General features: G+C 39.7%; 1 protein-coding gene across 1 annotated transcript in view; it reads left to right on the top strand.

Moving 5' to 3' along the window:
* CNTNAP5 (contactin associated protein family member 5) overlaps positions 1-8,442 on the top strand; it is an 860,931-nt gene extending 852,489 nt beyond the window's left edge. The window contains exons 23-24 of the mRNA XM_005572890.5: positions 4,550-4,621; positions 7,158-8,442. Coding sequence (XP_005572947.3) covers positions 4,550-4,621; positions 7,158-7,354 — 269 coding nt within the window. The 3' untranslated portion in view covers positions 7,355-8,442. The remainder of the gene's footprint in view (positions 1-4,549; positions 4,622-7,157) is intronic.
* The last annotated feature ends 10,004 nt before the right edge of the window (positions 8,443-18,446 follow it).

Raw genomic sequence — 18,446 nt, 5'->3', positions numbered from 1 at the left:
AATGATAGATTTATAAATAATATGATCATGCCAATTGCTTAGGGAGAAGGGTTTGCAATGTTCAGAAGACAGAAGACCATTACAAAAGGAAATATGTAAGTTAAAGTGCAAATTTCTGGTAGAGTGTAGCAAATTTAGTAATCAGTGAACACCCCTCACAGGTAAATCATTAGGTGCAAGTGTAGAAGTCCAACATATTTCAATAATGAGGAGTTCTTACCGAATGTTGGCTCTCTCTCTCTCTCTATCTCTCTATATATATAGATATTCCACAGAGATAGATATAAATAGTTGCTCAATGTCTATCTATATAATTATAGTACACAATAAATTCTATTCTATAAGAATAGATATATAGATATAGACTATATATAATATATAGATCTTGATCTATATATATGATATAAATAGATACATTTAAGCTGTGTCATTTTTTTTTTTTTGAGAAGGGAATTAAAACTAAAAGATAGCTCTAAAATTGTAAAAGACAATTTAGACACACTGTGAAGAGAGAAGTACTATTGAAATAAATGAATAACTACCCCAAGGGTTACTTTGTAGAAGGTGTCCATTAAACATGGATATAGGCATGGTATTTTTAATTTTCGTAGTCGTGTTACTGAAGCTGTCATCATACTAGATATGAAGTATTTTATTTGTAGCTTTAATAAATATTAGAGAGTTACAATTAACAAACTGGGTTAACATATATTAATGTATCATTAGCAAAATTTGCTAGAAATGGGGAAATCTGTTGTAAAATCAATGTTAAGTAGTAACCAAGGTTATTACTTTGGTTAATGATCTTAAAAGTAGTACATAGACTCAATAAGGGAGAAACCATTGTAAGTTGGAGTAAGGGAAAAAGGCCATGAGGCTGGGCACGGTGGCTCATGCCTATAATCCCGGCACTTTGGGAGGCCAAGGTGGGCAGATCACAAGGTCAGGAGCTCCTGACCAGCCTGACCAGCATGGTGAAACCCCGTCTCTACTAAAAACAGAAAAATTAGCTGCGCATGGTGGTGTATGCTTGTAATCCCAGCTACTTAGGAGGCTGAGGCAGGAGAGTTGCTTGAACCGGGGAGACAGAGGTTGCAGTGAGCTGAGATCGCGCCACTGCACTCCAGCCTAAGTGACAGAGCAAGACTCAGTCAAAAAGAAAGAAAGAAAGAGAGAGAGAGAGAGAGAGAGAGAGAGAGAGAGAGAGAGAGAGAGAGAGAGAAAGAAAGAAAGAAAGAAAGAAAGAAAGAAAGAAAGAAAGAAAGAAAGAAAGAAAGAAAGAAAGAAAGAAAGAAAGAAAGAAGGAAAGAAAGAAAAGAAGGAGAGGAGAGGAGAGGAGAGGAAAGGAGAGGAGAGGAAACGAGAGGGGAAAGGCAAGGGGAAAGGCAAGGCAAGGCAGGGCAGGGCAGGGCAGGGCAGGGCAGGGCAAGGCAAGGCAAGGCAGAAAAATAAACCATAATGGATGATCCAGATTTGAATACAGTCATGTACCATGTGAAGATAATGGTCTGCATAGACTGTAGTCCTCTAAGATTATAATGGAGCTGAATAATTTCTATGACCTAATGAAGTTGTAGCAACCATAAGGTCCTAGTACAACACCTTATCCACATGTATTTTGGTGACTCTGATATAAACTTACTCCTCAATAAAAGCCCCAAGCATTTTCTTTAGGAAAAAACTCAGAAGAAGGCATTGTTATGGTAGAAGATGGTACCTCCTGCATGTGGTTGACCCTGAAGACCTTCCAGTGGGACAACATGAGGAGGTGGAAGACAGTGATGTTAATGTCGTGAATTCATGTAAGCTTAATCTACTGTGTATGTTTGTGTCTTCATTTTCAGGAAAAAAAAAAGTTTAAAAAGTAAAAAATAATAATAAATAAATTTAAAAACAGAAAAAGTCTTATAGCAAAAGGATATAAAGAAAGAAAATAGTTTTGTATAGTTGTATGTATTTGTGTTTTAAGTGTTATGACAAAGAAGTCAAAAGTTAAAAAAATAAAAAGTTTACAAAGCAAAAAAGTTATAGTAAGCTAAAGATACTTTATTATTGAAGAAAGAAAAAAGTTAATAAATGTAGTGTAGCCTAAGTGTATAGTGCTTATAAAGGCTTTATTAGTGTAGAGTAATGTCCTAGACCTTCACCACTCACTCACTGACTCGCCCAGAGCAACTTCCAGTCCTGTAGGCTCCATTCATGATAAGTGTCCTATGCAGGTGTAGCATGTATTTAAATCTCGTATTTTTAATCTGCCCTTTCTAAGTTTAGATATGCTTAGGTACACATGTACTTACAAATGTGTTATAGTTGCTTGCAGTATTCAGTACAGCAGCATGCTATACAGGTTTGTAACCTGGGGCAATAGTCTATGCTACACATACAGTCTAGGTGTGTCATAGGCTGTACCATCTAGGTTTGTGTGAGCGCACTCTATGATTTCCACACGATGACAAAACTGCCTAATGACACATTTTTCAGAATATATTCCCACCATTAAGCTACACATGACTGTATTTATAAAGAAGCAGGAGGCATTTTAGGTAGGCGGACTAGCCCAGGGATATACAAGAATAACAAGCACAGTGGACAGTGTGATACAGGAGATCTAATAACTAAATATTTTGAATTTCCTCTCTCCCTTTCTCCCTCCCTCCCATTCTTTCTTCTTTCTTTCCCCCCGTCTTCTACCTGTCTTTTACCATACCTCTTCCCCTCTCTCTCTCTCCCCGTTTCATTGCTTCCTCTGATTTCACATTTTCCACTTTCTCTTTGCCTGCCTGCTCTCTCTCTGTCTCTAACACCCACTATCATCATCGTCACCCCATTGTTATAATTGGCGACATATATATATATATGTATGTATATATGTATACACACACACACGTCTATGTTCTTCTCCATGTATATATGCATGTAAGTAGGCCATTCAGGTGTACACAGACGATTAATAATAATGTCAAGTTCCAACCCCAAGTTTTTTCCACCAGACCCACCTTATCAATGTCACCAGTTCAGAATATCTGCCCCATGGCCAGCACCTTCTTTAATTACAATACCATTCCCATTTGACCCCATCAGCCTCTCTCTCATGTTGATTTGTTTCTGCTCCAATTTCGAGAGTCCTAGGAAAAGGCCACCCCTGTACACCACAGACAGCATAAACCACCACTCTCTGTTCACTCGAAGACACAGTAAATTCTTACCAAACATCTTGCATGTGTGTCTGTACATGGTCGTGTGGCAAGTGCTGTGGTATGAAGAAGTGCGTGTCTTGGTTTTTTCATTAGGAAGCTTGATGTCCCGCTCGTAAGACTAGGATATGCATGTTTATACACATGTAAATGTGTATGTAATTAATAGTAAGCAACATTATAATAAGAAACAAGATTTAGTGAGCACTTGCATTGTCTCAGGCACTGTTCTAAAAACATATATATTAACTTGTATAATTCTTACAAAACCTTTTAAGGCAATTAAAGTATTATTTTTACCATTGGACAGATAAGAAAGTTTAAATGACACATGACAGGACTAATGATGTCACACGGGGGCTTGAATTCTGTTGCTGCCTGCACATCACCAATCTTGGAGTTTTTCCAGCAGCAGAGAGGAGTAATAGAAAGACTCTGAGTGCAGTAATTGTATACGTTTGGTGTGAATTTTGCCTCTTCCATGAATGATCTGTAGGACTTTTGACATGTTATTTGATTGTTTCAATCTAGTTTCCTTATTAGCCAAAGGGGAACAATAAGACTCATGTTCTAGTCATTTTCCAATGATAAATGATACAACAATAATAAACAATATTGTAATATATATTATTATAAATAATAAATGATACAACAATAATCATAATAGTGACTACTTATGAGTGTGTAGTAGCCACAAGTTCCTGAAAATTTAACATGCATTATATACACACATATAGGCATTACTACTCTCCTTTAATACATGTGCAAATTCATATTTAAAAAGAGGTCTTGCTCTATGTCACCAGACCAACAAACAACAGAGCAAAGATTCAGATTAAGGTCTGTGTATCCTTAAACCTGATGCTTTTTCTTATATCATATATGGTACTGCACCTGTAGTACAATTCCTCCCTCATCAGTGAGGGCTGTTCCTGAAGGTGTTAATTCTCCAGCACTTTTGTTCTTCACTGTCAATAAACTCAGGATCCTCTTGCACCTGAAGAAGACTCTCAAGCAGAGCAAGGTGGCATGCATAGGAACTGTCCAGCGAGGCAACAGGGCACCTTAGGGGCAGGGTGAGGGCATGTGGGCAGGATACCACCATCCTCTGTTTCAACCCCTTGTCTTACAACTAGCGTATAAACAAAAAGGGTCATTGAACCATGGGGTGTGAGCAGTGCATTTCAAATGCTTTTTCCTTGTGCATGTTTTTTGAGTTCCTTGCAACATGTCAACTCACAACTCTTTGAGGGCACCTGGTGTAATGCACAGGTGTGTCGTTCCAGGTGGGCCACACTGTAGACTTCCTGCCAGTGCTTTGAGTGAGAAGTAAAGTCCCATGTCTTCCCTTTCAGATCCTTTTGGGAAGACAGATGAGCGGGAACCACTCACGAATGCTGTTCGAAGTGATTCGGCAGTCATCGGAGGTAAACAATTCATTGTTGTTGAATGCAGAAAGACATAAACGATCCTGTATTTTGGAGAAAGTTATCTGAAGCCTTCCTTAATTATGGCCATCCAGTGCTCACAGCCCCCCACATTATCTGCAAGACTGTGAGCTTTTCATGAGTAGTCATGTGTGCTGAATGATCAAAGGCAGGCTCTGCCGACACCAGCAGCTCTGCGGCTTCATCCTGCCTCTGATTCACGAGGCAGCTGAGCACCAAGTCAACAGCTGGAGCATTTACTTACAGACAGCAGCTCACATTCTGTTCATTTCATACAGTTGTCACTGTTCCTAAAATGCAAACAGAGCAGACCAACAAAGCTAAATACAGGGAAGAAGCCACGTTGGGGCAGACAATGGGTGAAGCCACAGTCCTGCGGAGTGTTCCCCACCAAGTGATTTGGGTTAAGTCTAATGAGCAGGGTAAAGCCCACAGGACTGTAGTTTCAAATCTCACTGCACATATGGTTACAGATGCAGACCTTGTCTCCTCTGCTGCGAGCTCAGCTTTCCTGCTTTTCCATTTTCTCACTGCCTGTTGGCCTCCCCACTTTTTTATTCTGCTTCAGCTTGGCTTCTGCCTGCTGTGGCTTGATTTTTCCATCTGGGTCTTGCAACACAGAATGATTTCCAAGCTTCGCTTAATGTAAGATGCGTGTGAAAGACCAAACTCGTTTCTATCTGAGAAACATAACCTTAGCAGGTGCCACCATCCCTGCCTTCTGGAAGCCTAGATGAACTGATCCTTGGCAGATGGAGTTTTCCTTTTAAAAACCTGCAGTATCGTTCCATTTAGCTTATATTTAATGAGCCCTGCTGCGGGTCAGGCTCTGTGCTAAGTAGAGGATGAATGAGCCAGGGAGGAGATGGGTAAACAGAAAACAAGACAACCAGTGAAGGCTGTTCTGAGGGAGGAGGTACAAATGGCTATGGGAGCACAGAGGTGCACTCCTGATAACATGAAGAAAGGAAAACCACGCCTTTCCTTAAGGAAGTTCCTAAAACCTCTGACCTGAATTTCTGCTTCAGAGAAGCTGGTCCACCTTAATTTTTGTTTGGCATCGAGAAATGTGGGAAAGAATTTTGTGCCTATATCTCTTTCAGTAATTTCCCATTTGACAAGTGCAGAAAAAGACTTTTGTGACTGCTGATTCCTCTCCAGCTATTTACATGCTCTGTGAGTCTCTTTAAGGACAGGAAAGTCATCTGACGCCCTAGGAAAATTCCTGGAGGCTTGCACAGCTGCTGACTTGGACTATCCCAAGCATTGAAGGAGTAGGAACCAGTTTCCTATTTCATTTCTTAAGGCTGCAACCCACTCAGGAGAGTCACTCACTACCACCCAGTTTATTCATAGACTTGCTAACTTAAGTGATTTTACTCTTACTTGTTCTAACATAGTTGTAGAAAATGCCACAAAATGGTTTAGGAACATATATTTATAAAAATAAATCTTAATCATGGCCCCAGTTCTACAAAAAATTGGCGGAAGACATGCAATCCACATATGAAACTTTCAAATGTCCATGCTTCTGTAAATCATAATGCACTGTGTCCAAAAATAACTTTCTAAAATAGACACTTTTCCTCAATATCTCCTCTCCTTAGAAAAGTAAAACAGCAAAATATAGAACTTATTACAAGTCAAGTCTTTGCTTATCATACATATTGTTAAATATTTTCATGCTGAAATACTACATTCATGTAGAGACACATCTGCCACTTCCACATTTTCACTGTCCCTTGGCGGATACTGCCTTTCATGTTCCAAGAGCCTTCCTGGCAAAGGTAAGGGTGAGACCTTAGGGTAAGCAAGGATAGCTTGCAACATAATCCAGTTGAATCACACACAATCAGAATTAGGGGGAATCTGATGGGCCTGGGCAGAAGTTTGCCGTCTCAATGGACTCTGAGTTTCTCGAGAACAGAGGCGTCTTGTCACTGAATGAGCCTCAGTTTCACAGAGTGCAGAGCATGCAAAAATGTTCTGAATTTATAGTGATCATTTCGTTATTAATGAAAATGTTTGAGCGAAACAAGTATATAACATAAAACAAATTTACATCAGGAGGGCATGTGTTGAGAAGTGAGATATTTAAGTACCATTTTCTAGGATGCTAAAGTAACTCTGAAATACTTAGTTGTGAGGTGACCAAAAAAATGGGCTAATTACAAATGATTCTGACACATTTATAGCAGACTTGAAAAACTTACAAAGAAACCCTTTGCTAGTCCAATTCCATATGTAGAAGATGGCATTCTCAGTTCTTTAAACAAAACCTTCTATGGTTGAAAGCGCCTCTCTCCCAGCTAGTTTGAAAGAAAGTTTTATAATAATCGAAGACAGGGCCTTTCAGCAGGTCTTTATTTCTGGGCAGGTGGCAGAGTTGCGTTTGTGTGATTTGTTTTGTTTTGTTTTCTCTCTTTAGCATTCCTCTCATCTGGCAGGAATCCACTCTCCTGAGCAGATGATTTGTGATTATTTCCTTCTCTCTTTCCTTCCCCTTTCTCTCCAGGGGTGATAGCAGTGGTGATATTCATCATCTTCTGTATCATCGGCATCATGACCCGGTTCCTCTACCAGCACAAGCAGTCACATCGTACAAACCAGATGAAGGAGAAGGAATATCCAGAAAATTTGGACAGTTCCTTCAGAAATGATATTGACTTGCAAAACACAGTGAGCGAGTGTAAACGGGAATATTTCATCTGAGAAACTGCAGGGTTCCTACTACTATTTTTTCTTGTTGTTCAATTATCTCCTCCCCTTCTTCTCTCCTGTCTTTTGATTTGGTCATTCTCTTTATTTTCTGCTTGCCATTTCTTTTCTGGAACATATTTGCATCCACCACAGCATCAATTCCCTTGATCGAGTCCAAGAGACCAGGCAGACGTGGCCACTGCCTTCCTCTCTGATGAACCTATCAGGTGAAAACGACCACTCAAGAGACTGACTTCACTATTCAAGACAAGGAAGAGACACATGTGTGCACTCCTGCATGTTCAGTTCTGTACTTCCAGTTTCTAAAATGCACTGTTCAGTTTGGCAGCCGCTTGGTGGTTCGGGCTTGCTTTGAACCTGAGCTCTTTGGCTTAGGCACATGACGGTCATTCCTGACATCCTCCCCATCTCAAGTCTATTCTTACCAGGGAACCCAGGGCAGGGAGAGAAGAACCTAGAGGCCTGGTTTGCTTTGGAGGCATTATAAAAGGGGTAAGAGAGGTTTGTTTTGTGGTGGTTTACTTTCTTTACCATAGGCAATCACTTGCCTTAACTCATCACCCTTTTTCACTATGACCCTTAGACCCTGAGTATTTTCAAATATATGATCACTGATAGTAGTGAGCAAAATTACTTTGCTCCTTTCTTACCACTCTCTCCTGGGGCCGACACGTTGGGATAGCACACCATAGCATAAAGCTAGGGGAGGCATGGTAATAGTAGCTTGAAACTAGGAGGTAACAAGAAAGCGTCTAGGAAGTAGATGTTCCGTATCTTCAAAAATGCCTCCTCCAATTTTGTAAGAATGCTAGCTAGGTATTCCTGGGATTATTCTACTGACATATATGTACACACACATGTGTATATGTGTATATATATGTGAGTATATATATACACATACATGTATATATATGTGAGTATATATATACACATACATGTATATATATGTGAGTATATATATACACATACATGTATATATATGTGAGTATATATATACACATATGTATACACACACACATATATATATAGATATATACACACAAACACACACACATATATGTTGCTGCAGCATAAAGAAATTGAAATAAAAGTTTAAAATAGTACCTGTTTCAATGAAAGAGCCTAAACCATCTTAACTCAGCTTTAAAACAAAAATTAAATCAGGAAAAAATGGAAAAAAAAAAACTGCATGAAAGAAGAGAAATACCAAACAGAATTCTGCCCTTCCATTCACTCACTAAAGACCCGGTGAAGACAGTTAATTCAAATTTGCAAGTTTCACATTTTTGAACATCAAGCTATTCTCCGAGAGGTTTAGGATGCATTAACGTAAGTGACATGGTCACCTCTAGCTAACTAGCTTTGCTTGATTTCAGAGGAGCCCTTAGGTTCTGTAGCTTATCACATTTTCAAGTCTGCTATACCCTATGTACATAAAGACTCTTCCAAACATCTCTTTATAGGCTTAAACTCCCAAAAGAGGTGGTGATAAATTTCAGGGTTTTTGCCCCTTTTGGTAACAAAGCATTGAAAACAGTCATTCATTCCTTCAAGAAGGCACCTTGAGCTCATCCATGGGGTGGTGGTAAAGATCTTAATGATTTTTCTGTGGCAATATGCATCGTTCTTTGTCCTGTGCCATCTTGGAGGAAAAGGTAAGGAGAAAACAACATAAATGCTCCAAGATGCTGGAAATGCTCATGTAATGATTCTTAGGTGTGGAAAATACTTGTTGATTCTCTTTACGAGGCAGATTCAGTGTGGAAATCGATGACCACAGCTCTGTTGGCCAGCCTTGACAGTTAGCAGACATTCTATCTTTTGCTTAGGGTACACTGTCTCTCGCCTCTCATAGTGAGGAACTTAGTTGCTTCATTCCATTTCAAGCACAGCTTTTCTTTCAGTTTCAGAGCTTATGAGTTAAGGATTTAGTTTGCAATCATATTCCTCTATTTTAAGATGTTGTTTTAAATGCAGATTCTCTCCTTGAAATTTTCTATGGATTTGAGCTTAATCACTTTATCATCTACATGGTATCTTTTGGCTACATGATATCATTTATTTTAAAGTGATTTTAACCATGATACCATTTCTCTCCTTTTAGTTTTAATAAGATGAATGATTCTTTAGTAAGATGAAGGATCTTTAAACAGTGTTTTCCCCTGCCCTTTCCTCCCTTTCTTCAATTTTCACTTTTGAATTTTTGATTTCCATAAAAAGCCTGTATAAATCAGCCTTTTGCTTGGCTATATATTCCTTTGTCCCCTGAAATAAAAGTCACCACGAAGTGTAGTGGGTTTAGCCTGAAGCAGCTCCACTAATGAAATAGAAAGGCAAAGGAAGGTGTGAGTAATAAAGCTGGAACTCTTCATTATTCAATCTTCGAGCAGTGAGGACTGTATTTTGCTGACATAGTGCTAACAGAAGAAATGGAGACTAGCAAAGGCTAACTCGGAGTATTTGATTTTCTCATCTAAGTATATATGCTTTTAGATGGTCCTGTAGGATGAAGAATCTGTGAAGCTCTATCCTGACAACAACTGCACTACAGAATCAACTGGCATCTTCCTCACGTGTGTAGACTCCATACACACTGCATGCCACAGGACCTAAATGTAGATGCCAGGACAGTGCCCCCTGCACGCCACTCCTATAAGTAGTCTCAGGGCTAAAGCAGAATTATTTTTACAGGGTTGAATTGTTTCTTAACCCCAGAGAACACTAACTTTTGCTAGATATATATGAAATGCAAGTGAGCCGTACCCTCCAAAGTAGAATGTAATTTACAGTTAGAAATCGTGCTAACTCCGACTGTCTTTCCTCAGTGGTACCAAGATCTATGTAGTTTTATGTAATTGTCCAATTGTGTGAGTGTTTCAATCCCTCAGCAGTTATCATCTCAAAGGAGACTTTGAAAGCATCTTAATCTCTCTTTAACGACTTTTTTTTTTCTTTTTCGTGTCACATTCAGGTTTCCCAACTACATGCTCTGGCCAACTGGGCCACCATCGTCTCTTCCACTTAAACCCTCAGCCTTCAATAACTGCTGTTTACAAAAAGATTTTATGGAATATGGATCACTTTACAGTAAAACCAAAAGTACCTGTGAAATTTCATATTTTAATGGGGCTGTTTCATTGATTTTTTTTCCACCAAACAAATCTATTTATGTAAGCAACAGTATATTTGCTAACTCTAAAATATATTTAACCTACTGCATCATTTATTGCATGTATAGCCTCAGTTGCCATCTTTATGAAAAATTTGTCTGGAGAAATAGACATTTGTCATTTCTATAGACATATTTTTACGAATAGCTTTGCCTCTTCTATTTACCCTCAGCTGTACACAGAAGATTTTAAGGATCCTAGGGGTGATATTTTAAAACAACTTTTTTCTTCTCCTTAGTAATAACAGAGATGGTATTAACTTGACTTCTACCTTCTGTCAGACCCATCCCCACCAATGGGTAGCAAGAACAGGATAGAACAAAATAAAGAGATTGTTTTTCTTTCTTCATTTATGAAGTATTTATGGAATGCCAGTGAGTGCTGTGCTAGGCATTGGATGAACATGTATAAATTACACCTTGTTCTTGTCCTTGAGGAGCTCAAACTCTAGCAGGCAAGGCATGTATTATTGCAACAGGGGCATGCGTAAAGTGTCCTAGAATGCAGCACAAGGTCCTGCACAATTATTTTTGGTAAAGCATCCACTAGAGACTGAAAGAAACAGGTAAATTTCTGGGAAATATTTGTTATTTTTTAAATAATTTTTTAAAAATCCACCTTCCATAAGCTGTTTTGTTTCTCCTCCTCAAAGTAGATATCTATCAATGCATATAAATTTCTGTAGAAAGAGGTGGATTGACTTTTAGGGACAGTAAAAATAGATGGTCTCTGTCTCTGCCATACATTTGGGGAGGCTGAATTCTCTACATTCTTGTTTCAGGTCAGGTTGGGGGATTCCAAAAGTCTCGCCTCCCATGAACCTAAGTGTCTCCACTTTGGCCCCTCTCCTTCCCTTTTCTCAGTTCTTCCACTGCCATGTGTTTATGACCTATTGCATGCCATTGTTCTTCCAGATGTTCCTGAAGGTGGTTTGGTTGTAGTCCAACTCTTCCTAAAACCCTTCTTAGTCCTGATGAGCCATTTTGACTCTACATAAAATTTCTGAACCTAACTGAAGTCTACCCTTCAGTCAATAATTGACTAAAAAATGTTGTCCATTTATGTGAGGTCTCACCTCTGAGCCTGAGTGAATGTTTCCCGTCTTGAAGGTCATACCTGCTCCCTCTCTGCAGGAAGTTAATTCAGTTAGAAGAGTTGCACGGGGAGGGTGCATGCACAGCCAACTTATCCAGTCCAAGATATCCAGGGAGATGGGTATCAGACCTGCTGCATTTTTTCTTAGGAAAGGAAAGGTCTTGACGGATTGTTCACCAACTGCCCTAGCTTCCTTTAAGCTTCCCCATAGCTTCCATCCATCAAAATCTCATTGCAGCAGCAGCCTACCAAAAGGCCTTTGGGACACCTGTATGGTGCTGCCACTCATTCTTCCTTAACGAAAAGGCTTGGACATACTTAGCCCTCAATTGTCCTACAGGTCATGTATTGAGCAAATAAACAAACAGACTTCATTGTTCCTGAAGATGGCAAAGGTGATTAATGGAAGAAGATGCAGGCAAACTGAAAACTTTCAGAAGTCTAGGAGGATAACTGAGTGCTAGTTCGTGTCTCTCATGCAGTTTGAACCTGTTTTCTTTAAAATATACACAATGTAATTAAATTATCTCTATATACTGTTCTTGGGCTATTCTCAACCTCTTCTTTTATCTCCTCTCTCATAGTCTTGTTTGTGGAATCATCTACTTTGCAGATTTTGGTTGTCTCTCATTCTCAGTTCTGCCTTCACAAATTCCAAATAGTTGAACCACCTAAAGGGGAAAAAGTGCAACACACACATGCACGCACACACATGTGCACACTTTGTACGAATAGGGCTGTTATTCAACTTTTCTCTAGAACATTCTACATACATATCTGTTTGGTAGGGAGAGAAGCATTCCTCTTTTATGTTGGCAATTATTTGAATCTTTCACATAAGGTTTTAGTAATTAACCGGTTTGCTATTTTTGAGTGATTATTTTATCTTATTTTGCACTAAGGTACTCTGAGGAAGAACAGAAAAGCACATTTTCTAGTGAAATATTGTACTTTGTAAGCTAGATATCTGTCTTATGTAATGTTTACAGTCTACGAAGTGGCTGAGCAGACATGAACAGAGGTTAATGCAAAAGCTGGTTTGGGTTTCAACCACACCCGCTGGGAACTTGATGAGGAGGAAGAGGGGCCGGTGGCAGTAATTGGTGGCCGTCTGAGGTGAGGAAGTTTATTGCTTCCACCATGAATCATTGGTGGCAGCCTTTCCACTTTCGTGGCTCCTAACTCAAGAGTCTCTTTAGTGCATTTGGATCATTGTCTTACTCATTAGGGAAAGAGGCAATATCATGGGCTTTGCATGAATAATTCTTTACTCACATTTGCATGATATTTTTTTAACTTCCAAAACTTCTTAAGTCACATCTTTTTTTTTTTTTTTTTCAAGTTTTAATTTTTTTTTCAGGATTTTCTCAGAGTGCTTTAGAACTATTACTATAATTATCTAACCTGCCCAGGTTAAGCACCCAGATACAACTTTCAGGAAATGAAACAACTGTCAGAAAACTGCTGTAGGTCTATTATTCTCAGTCAGAGCCCCTGTGAGTGGAAGTCCTTAGATTCTGGAATCCATCCAGTGTCTTTCTTTTCCTTCCATTCATCCTGACATGAATAAGCATACCAAAACTCTAAGAAGGAATGAGTACTTTCCAGCCCTGACAATGAGTACCGCCAGGGACCTACCATCTAACACCATCTAGGCACACTGTTTTTTTCTCAGTCCTTCCAGTTGACACAAGGAAACCCTTTATAAAATAGGACAAAATTAGGAGATTAGTCCCAAGCCAAGACCAAAGGTGAAGATAGTTGTGTTAGTGATTAAAGCCTGGTCCTATTTGAATGAGTGTCAGAGTCTTACATGCTTCAGATGCCAGAAATATCTTAAGAGAACATGAACAAAGTGCTGGATATGCAACAGGAATAATGCATTCTCCTACAGACTCTTTGAAAGGCTTTCTCTTTCAAGAAAACTTGAAGGGAAAATATTAATGGGCATCAGCCTTGGCATGCTTTCCCATTAGAGTCAGTCTCTATCCCAAACGTTTTACGTGAAATATTCACCTAGTCTATTCTGTTTGAAAGGCAGTATCAACCCGTGTAACCTTGTCCTGCCTTAAATACTGTTGAGAAAAATACCAAACTTTGCTTAAAGCAGCATAGTTATATTGAGAAAAAGACTGCATTTAGTGAGGACCAAGACCAAGAATTTTCTCTTTCTGAATCTGACAGTTGACAGGCCTCCTGATATCCTGTGTTGCCTTGAGCTAACATTTTCCTTAGTCACTAGCCTAGGGCAGAAAGGCAGCCATGTATAAATGAATACCCATGGTCATGTTCCAATATAACTTTATTTACAAAAACTAATTTAGTCCATAGGTTACGGTTTGCTGATTTCTAAGACAGAGCATTACAGTGTGTTTCAGATGTGAAGTAACTCTTCCTACGGCATGTTCAGGCCCTCCTTTTCAGGGAATGAGAAAGAGTGGGGAGGGTATTTCAACGAAAGATAAATTGCAAAATAACCTCCCTGCAAAAATACACATATGTCAGACTCTTTATTATGGTAAAAGCACAAAACAGGTCATCTTTTTGTGGAAATGCTGGAGTCTACCTTTTCCTTTTTATCTTCTGATTTTTGTTCCTAAAACAAAATCCCAAGTGACGTTGCCTCTTCCAAGTCAGTTTTGTAGACCATGTAACACGTCTTAATACACTGTATGGGGAAAAAATAAAAGTTAGCCTTAGATTTCTTTGTTTTCTATGGTTATTGTTGTACAGAAGAAAGATGAACTGTAAATAATGTATATTTAATAAAGAGAACATTTTGTATGATTTTGTGTGGAAGACACATGTGCCTTGCTGTGTTTTCTTGAGTTAATGAAGAGTCAAACAATTAATCCCTTAGCTCCCATTCTCATTCATTAGACCATTAACTCCCAGACAACATGACCTGTGGGGTTGCTGGAGAAACAAGAAACTCCCACTGGCTGGGTTTATTGATTTCAGCATGGCTAAAAGTGCTGTCCTGGGCTCACTCATCACTGAGCTGAGTTATCCTGGGTAACTCACGCCTGGCTTAAATGTATACAAGAGCAATCTCATTGATTCGGTCAATGTCAGCTTCAGTGTTCTGGAGCCACCCTGGTTTCAGCTACCCACATGAACCTTCAGACTCTCCTCCACCCTCATCAGCGCCCACTCACAAAAACCGTATTTCTTCCGTCTCCTACCCTACATCTTTTTCTTACAAAGGACCTTAACCCTGTGTGTTTGAGACTAAACAAAGACTGACTGCTGTGAAACAGAACCCACTTCATGTGGTGTTTATTAAGCCTTCTATGTATGAGGTAGTCAGCACACACACACACACAGAAATTTAAAACTGACAGGGCTTTCAACAGAAGAGAGACAGTACCAGATTTACCCTTAAGAAAAATCTAACTTGGGTTATGGTCCCTTGGAGAAGGGATCATAGCAGGATAGGAGAGGAGGAGGAGATAACAGTTAATGGCCATTTCAAAAGCCTGAGGGAGGGTGGTGGCGGCTTGCACTAGCACAGTAGTAGCAAAGATTCTAGCAGTAGCTGGTAGACAGAAATGACAGGGCTCGGTGGATTGGAAAGAGAGTGTGTGGGGGAGAAAAGAGTCAAGAAAGCTTGGATTTGGGGCTTATGCAACTGAGTAGATTGGGGCAGAGTTTTTGTTTTATTTTGTTTTGGAAAATGGTGGTTGTAAAATGAGAAGGGTAGACAAGTTTAATTTGGGATTTTGTTAAGTTTGAAGTTTCAACTAGGCAGCAAGCATAGATGGAAGGTCAGTAGCTGGGTACATGTTTGCAGTTCAGCAGTGAGGTCTGGTCCGTAGACACTTAAGAGATGTGTGTATGTGTGTTTGTCTATGTATGAATAGGTATATCCAAACACACGGCCATGTGTGCACAGGTTGGCATCATCTAGGGCAGGAGTATAACTAGGAAATAGATCTAGAAACAATGGATGTTCTAGAAGGATAAGCTACACAAGGGAACCTGCAAATGTGCATTGAAGAATGAGGAAAACCAGGTGAGTCAGTAGGAGCCCTGATTACAAAGTGCTTTATCAGGAGGAAGCAGAGAGTTATTAGATGCTACTGAGAAACCAAGGCAGGTGAGAAGAAATAAAAGCCACAGGCTTAGCAAGATTAAGGCACTGACCCTTTCTAGAGCCATGTAATGAAGAAGTTGGGAGAAACTATGATCAGAGTCAGCTGAAAAGTTGGCGAAGCGCCGGGAGGCATTGACAAGGCTCAGGGCCTGCGAGCAGGAGAGATGCGTGAACATCAGAGCTTGGAAGACTGGGGCTCAAATAACATAAAACCCGTTTCCTTTAATTTTGTGATTTGAAATAAATTAACCAATGTAACCCTTACGTGTGGCAGATACAAATTGGGAAACAAAATAAAACCAAACCAAAAAAAACTTCACAGATCCTGAGGATTGAATGAGGTCATGCACACACACTAACCACGAAGCAGACCACATGGTCAGGGGCTCTCTGCGATGCTGTGTGTCATTACTTTTTTTTTTTTTTAATCATATTCTAATCTACAGGAAGTAAACACATATCACACAGAATCAAACAAAGTGAGGCATAGAAAAGGCAATCATGCTTAGTTTGGCATGAAGGGGTCAATCGTGATTTGTAAGCAAATCGGGCTAGAAATAAGTCTAGTTCTGGCTCTGCCATAAATTAGGTCTGTGACCTTTAATAAATCATACGCAGAGAGCCTTTGAGATGTCTCCCTTGAAAGAAAGGTTGTGAATCTAAAAAATGAATCAATTATCTTAAAACAAATGTTGTGATAATTTGTGATAGCAAAGAAATTGGCCTTATAGGCTTTCGGACAGACAGTCATGACTTAAGATGGTTTTTTTTTTGTTGTTGTTGTTGTTTCGTTTTGTTTCTGAGTTTTTTCTTTTTTCTTTTTTCTTTTTTTTTTTTTTTTTTTTTTTGAGACAGAGTCTCCCTCTGTCCCCTAGGCTGGAGTGCAGTGGCATGATCTCATCTTACTGCAACCTCTACCTCCCGAGTGCAAGCAATTCTCCTGCCTCAGCCTCCCAAATAGCCTCCATAGATACAGAAGTGAATTGACAGGCCCAGCTAATTTTTGTATTTTTAGTGGAGACGGGGTTTCACCATGTTGGCCAGGCAGGTCTCGAACTCCTGACCTCAATTGATCCACCCATGTAGGCCCCCCAAAATGCTGGGATTACAGGTGTGAGCCACCGTGCCCAGCCAAAATGTTAACTCTTTTAATTGCTAGGTGAGGGATAGTAAGTGGATAAGTGCTTTCTCATCTCATCTCCGAGTTTCAATTCCTCATCACTCAAAAGATTTTATTATATATTTTTATTTTGTTTTAAGCCACTACGTTTGTGGTAATTTGTTACACATCAATAGAAAACTGATACAGTCATATTCCTTAGTGGCCTCATCATCAACCTAAACATGCACCACATAGGAATAACAGCATCTTCCTCATAAGGCTGCTATAGGGATACCATTAGTTTAATTTTGTAAAGGCCTTTGAACAGTCTGTGGAACATATATGAGTGTTTTCAGGTTGTCGAAAGATGTTTAAACAATATTCATGTCCTCAGAAAAAATGTTAGTTTCCCTCCCTTCTTTGTTCATGAGCTTGATTCTAGTCGCACAGCAGAATCAAAGTAAAACGGGAAGCTCATGAAGGACTATGTTAGCTTGAGGTCTCTTTTTCATCTCTGAATTTGGTGTAGGCCAATGAATTAAAGGAGGAGAAAAAGATGTGTTTCAGTCCAAGCAGACATACAGTACGTGAGAAAAAACACCCAGTTATTTAAAAACACTCAAATTTGTAAATGATGTCTTAGCCCATTCATACTGCTATAATAAAATGCCATAAACTGGGTGGTTTATAAACAAGATAAATTTATTTCTTACATTTCTGGAGGCTGGAAGTTCAAGATCAGGGTGCCAGCAAGGTCAGGTCATCTGCTCTTTCATCCTCATGTGGTAGAACGTGGAAGAGGGAGCTCTGTTGAGTCTATTTTACAAGAGCACTCATCCCATTCATGAGGGCTCCACACTCAGAAGGCCTCACTATCTAATATGGTCGCTTTATAGGTTGGGCTTTCAGTGTATGAATTTTGTGGGGAATGCAAACATTCAGCCCACTGCAAAGTCAATATACATTTATTTTAATTTTCATGGTGGTTCAAAAAGATAGTTTTCCTGGCCTAACTCTTAACAGGTAAATAATCTCACAGCGCCTGCTCCTCTGAGCCAGAGGCCAGGCTGAAAAGCATTTCGAATGCATGAGAGCAGTGGCTGGGCTCAGCCTGGCACCAGCACACAGGGGTTGCTGAGAGCCAAGTCCATGAATGTGAAATCCCTCCATGGGGAGGAAACGGGAGCCCTAATGACAGTGCTGACTGGTGGAAAAGGTAAATCCAGTTCAGTCATATCCTCTGAAGCACTCTAATTGTTGGAAAGGGCCTTAGAGAATTCAAACCTGTCTTAGAGCACATCTTTCACCTGCGTGGAGGAGAAATGCCATCAGCTGAAAGTGCACAAGAATGCTCTCTGTGAAAGGGCAGACATGGCAGCTCTCACTTTCCTGACACTTTGGTTTGGAGACTGTGACATCTTGTCCCTCTCTCCCAGGACGCTTCGTTGTATGTGAAGCTCTTATTTAAGAAATACAGGCTTTACTTCTATGAAGTATTTAGAATAGTCAATGTCATAGGGACAGAAAGTAGAACAATGGTTGCCAGGGATGGCGGGAGGTGCAAGGGGTGGTAACAAAAAGGAAATGAAGAGTCGCTATTTGATGAGTACTGAGGTTCAA

Source organism: Macaca fascicularis, chromosome 12 (assembly GCF_037993035.2).
Source record: "Macaca fascicularis isolate 582-1 chromosome 12, T2T-MFA8v1.1".
Classification (NCBI taxonomy): Eukaryota; Metazoa; Chordata; class Mammalia; order Primates; family Cercopithecidae; genus Macaca; species Macaca fascicularis.
The sequence above is the reverse complement of the archived record's forward strand: the minus strand, read 5'-3'. Positions and strand labels throughout refer to the sequence as shown.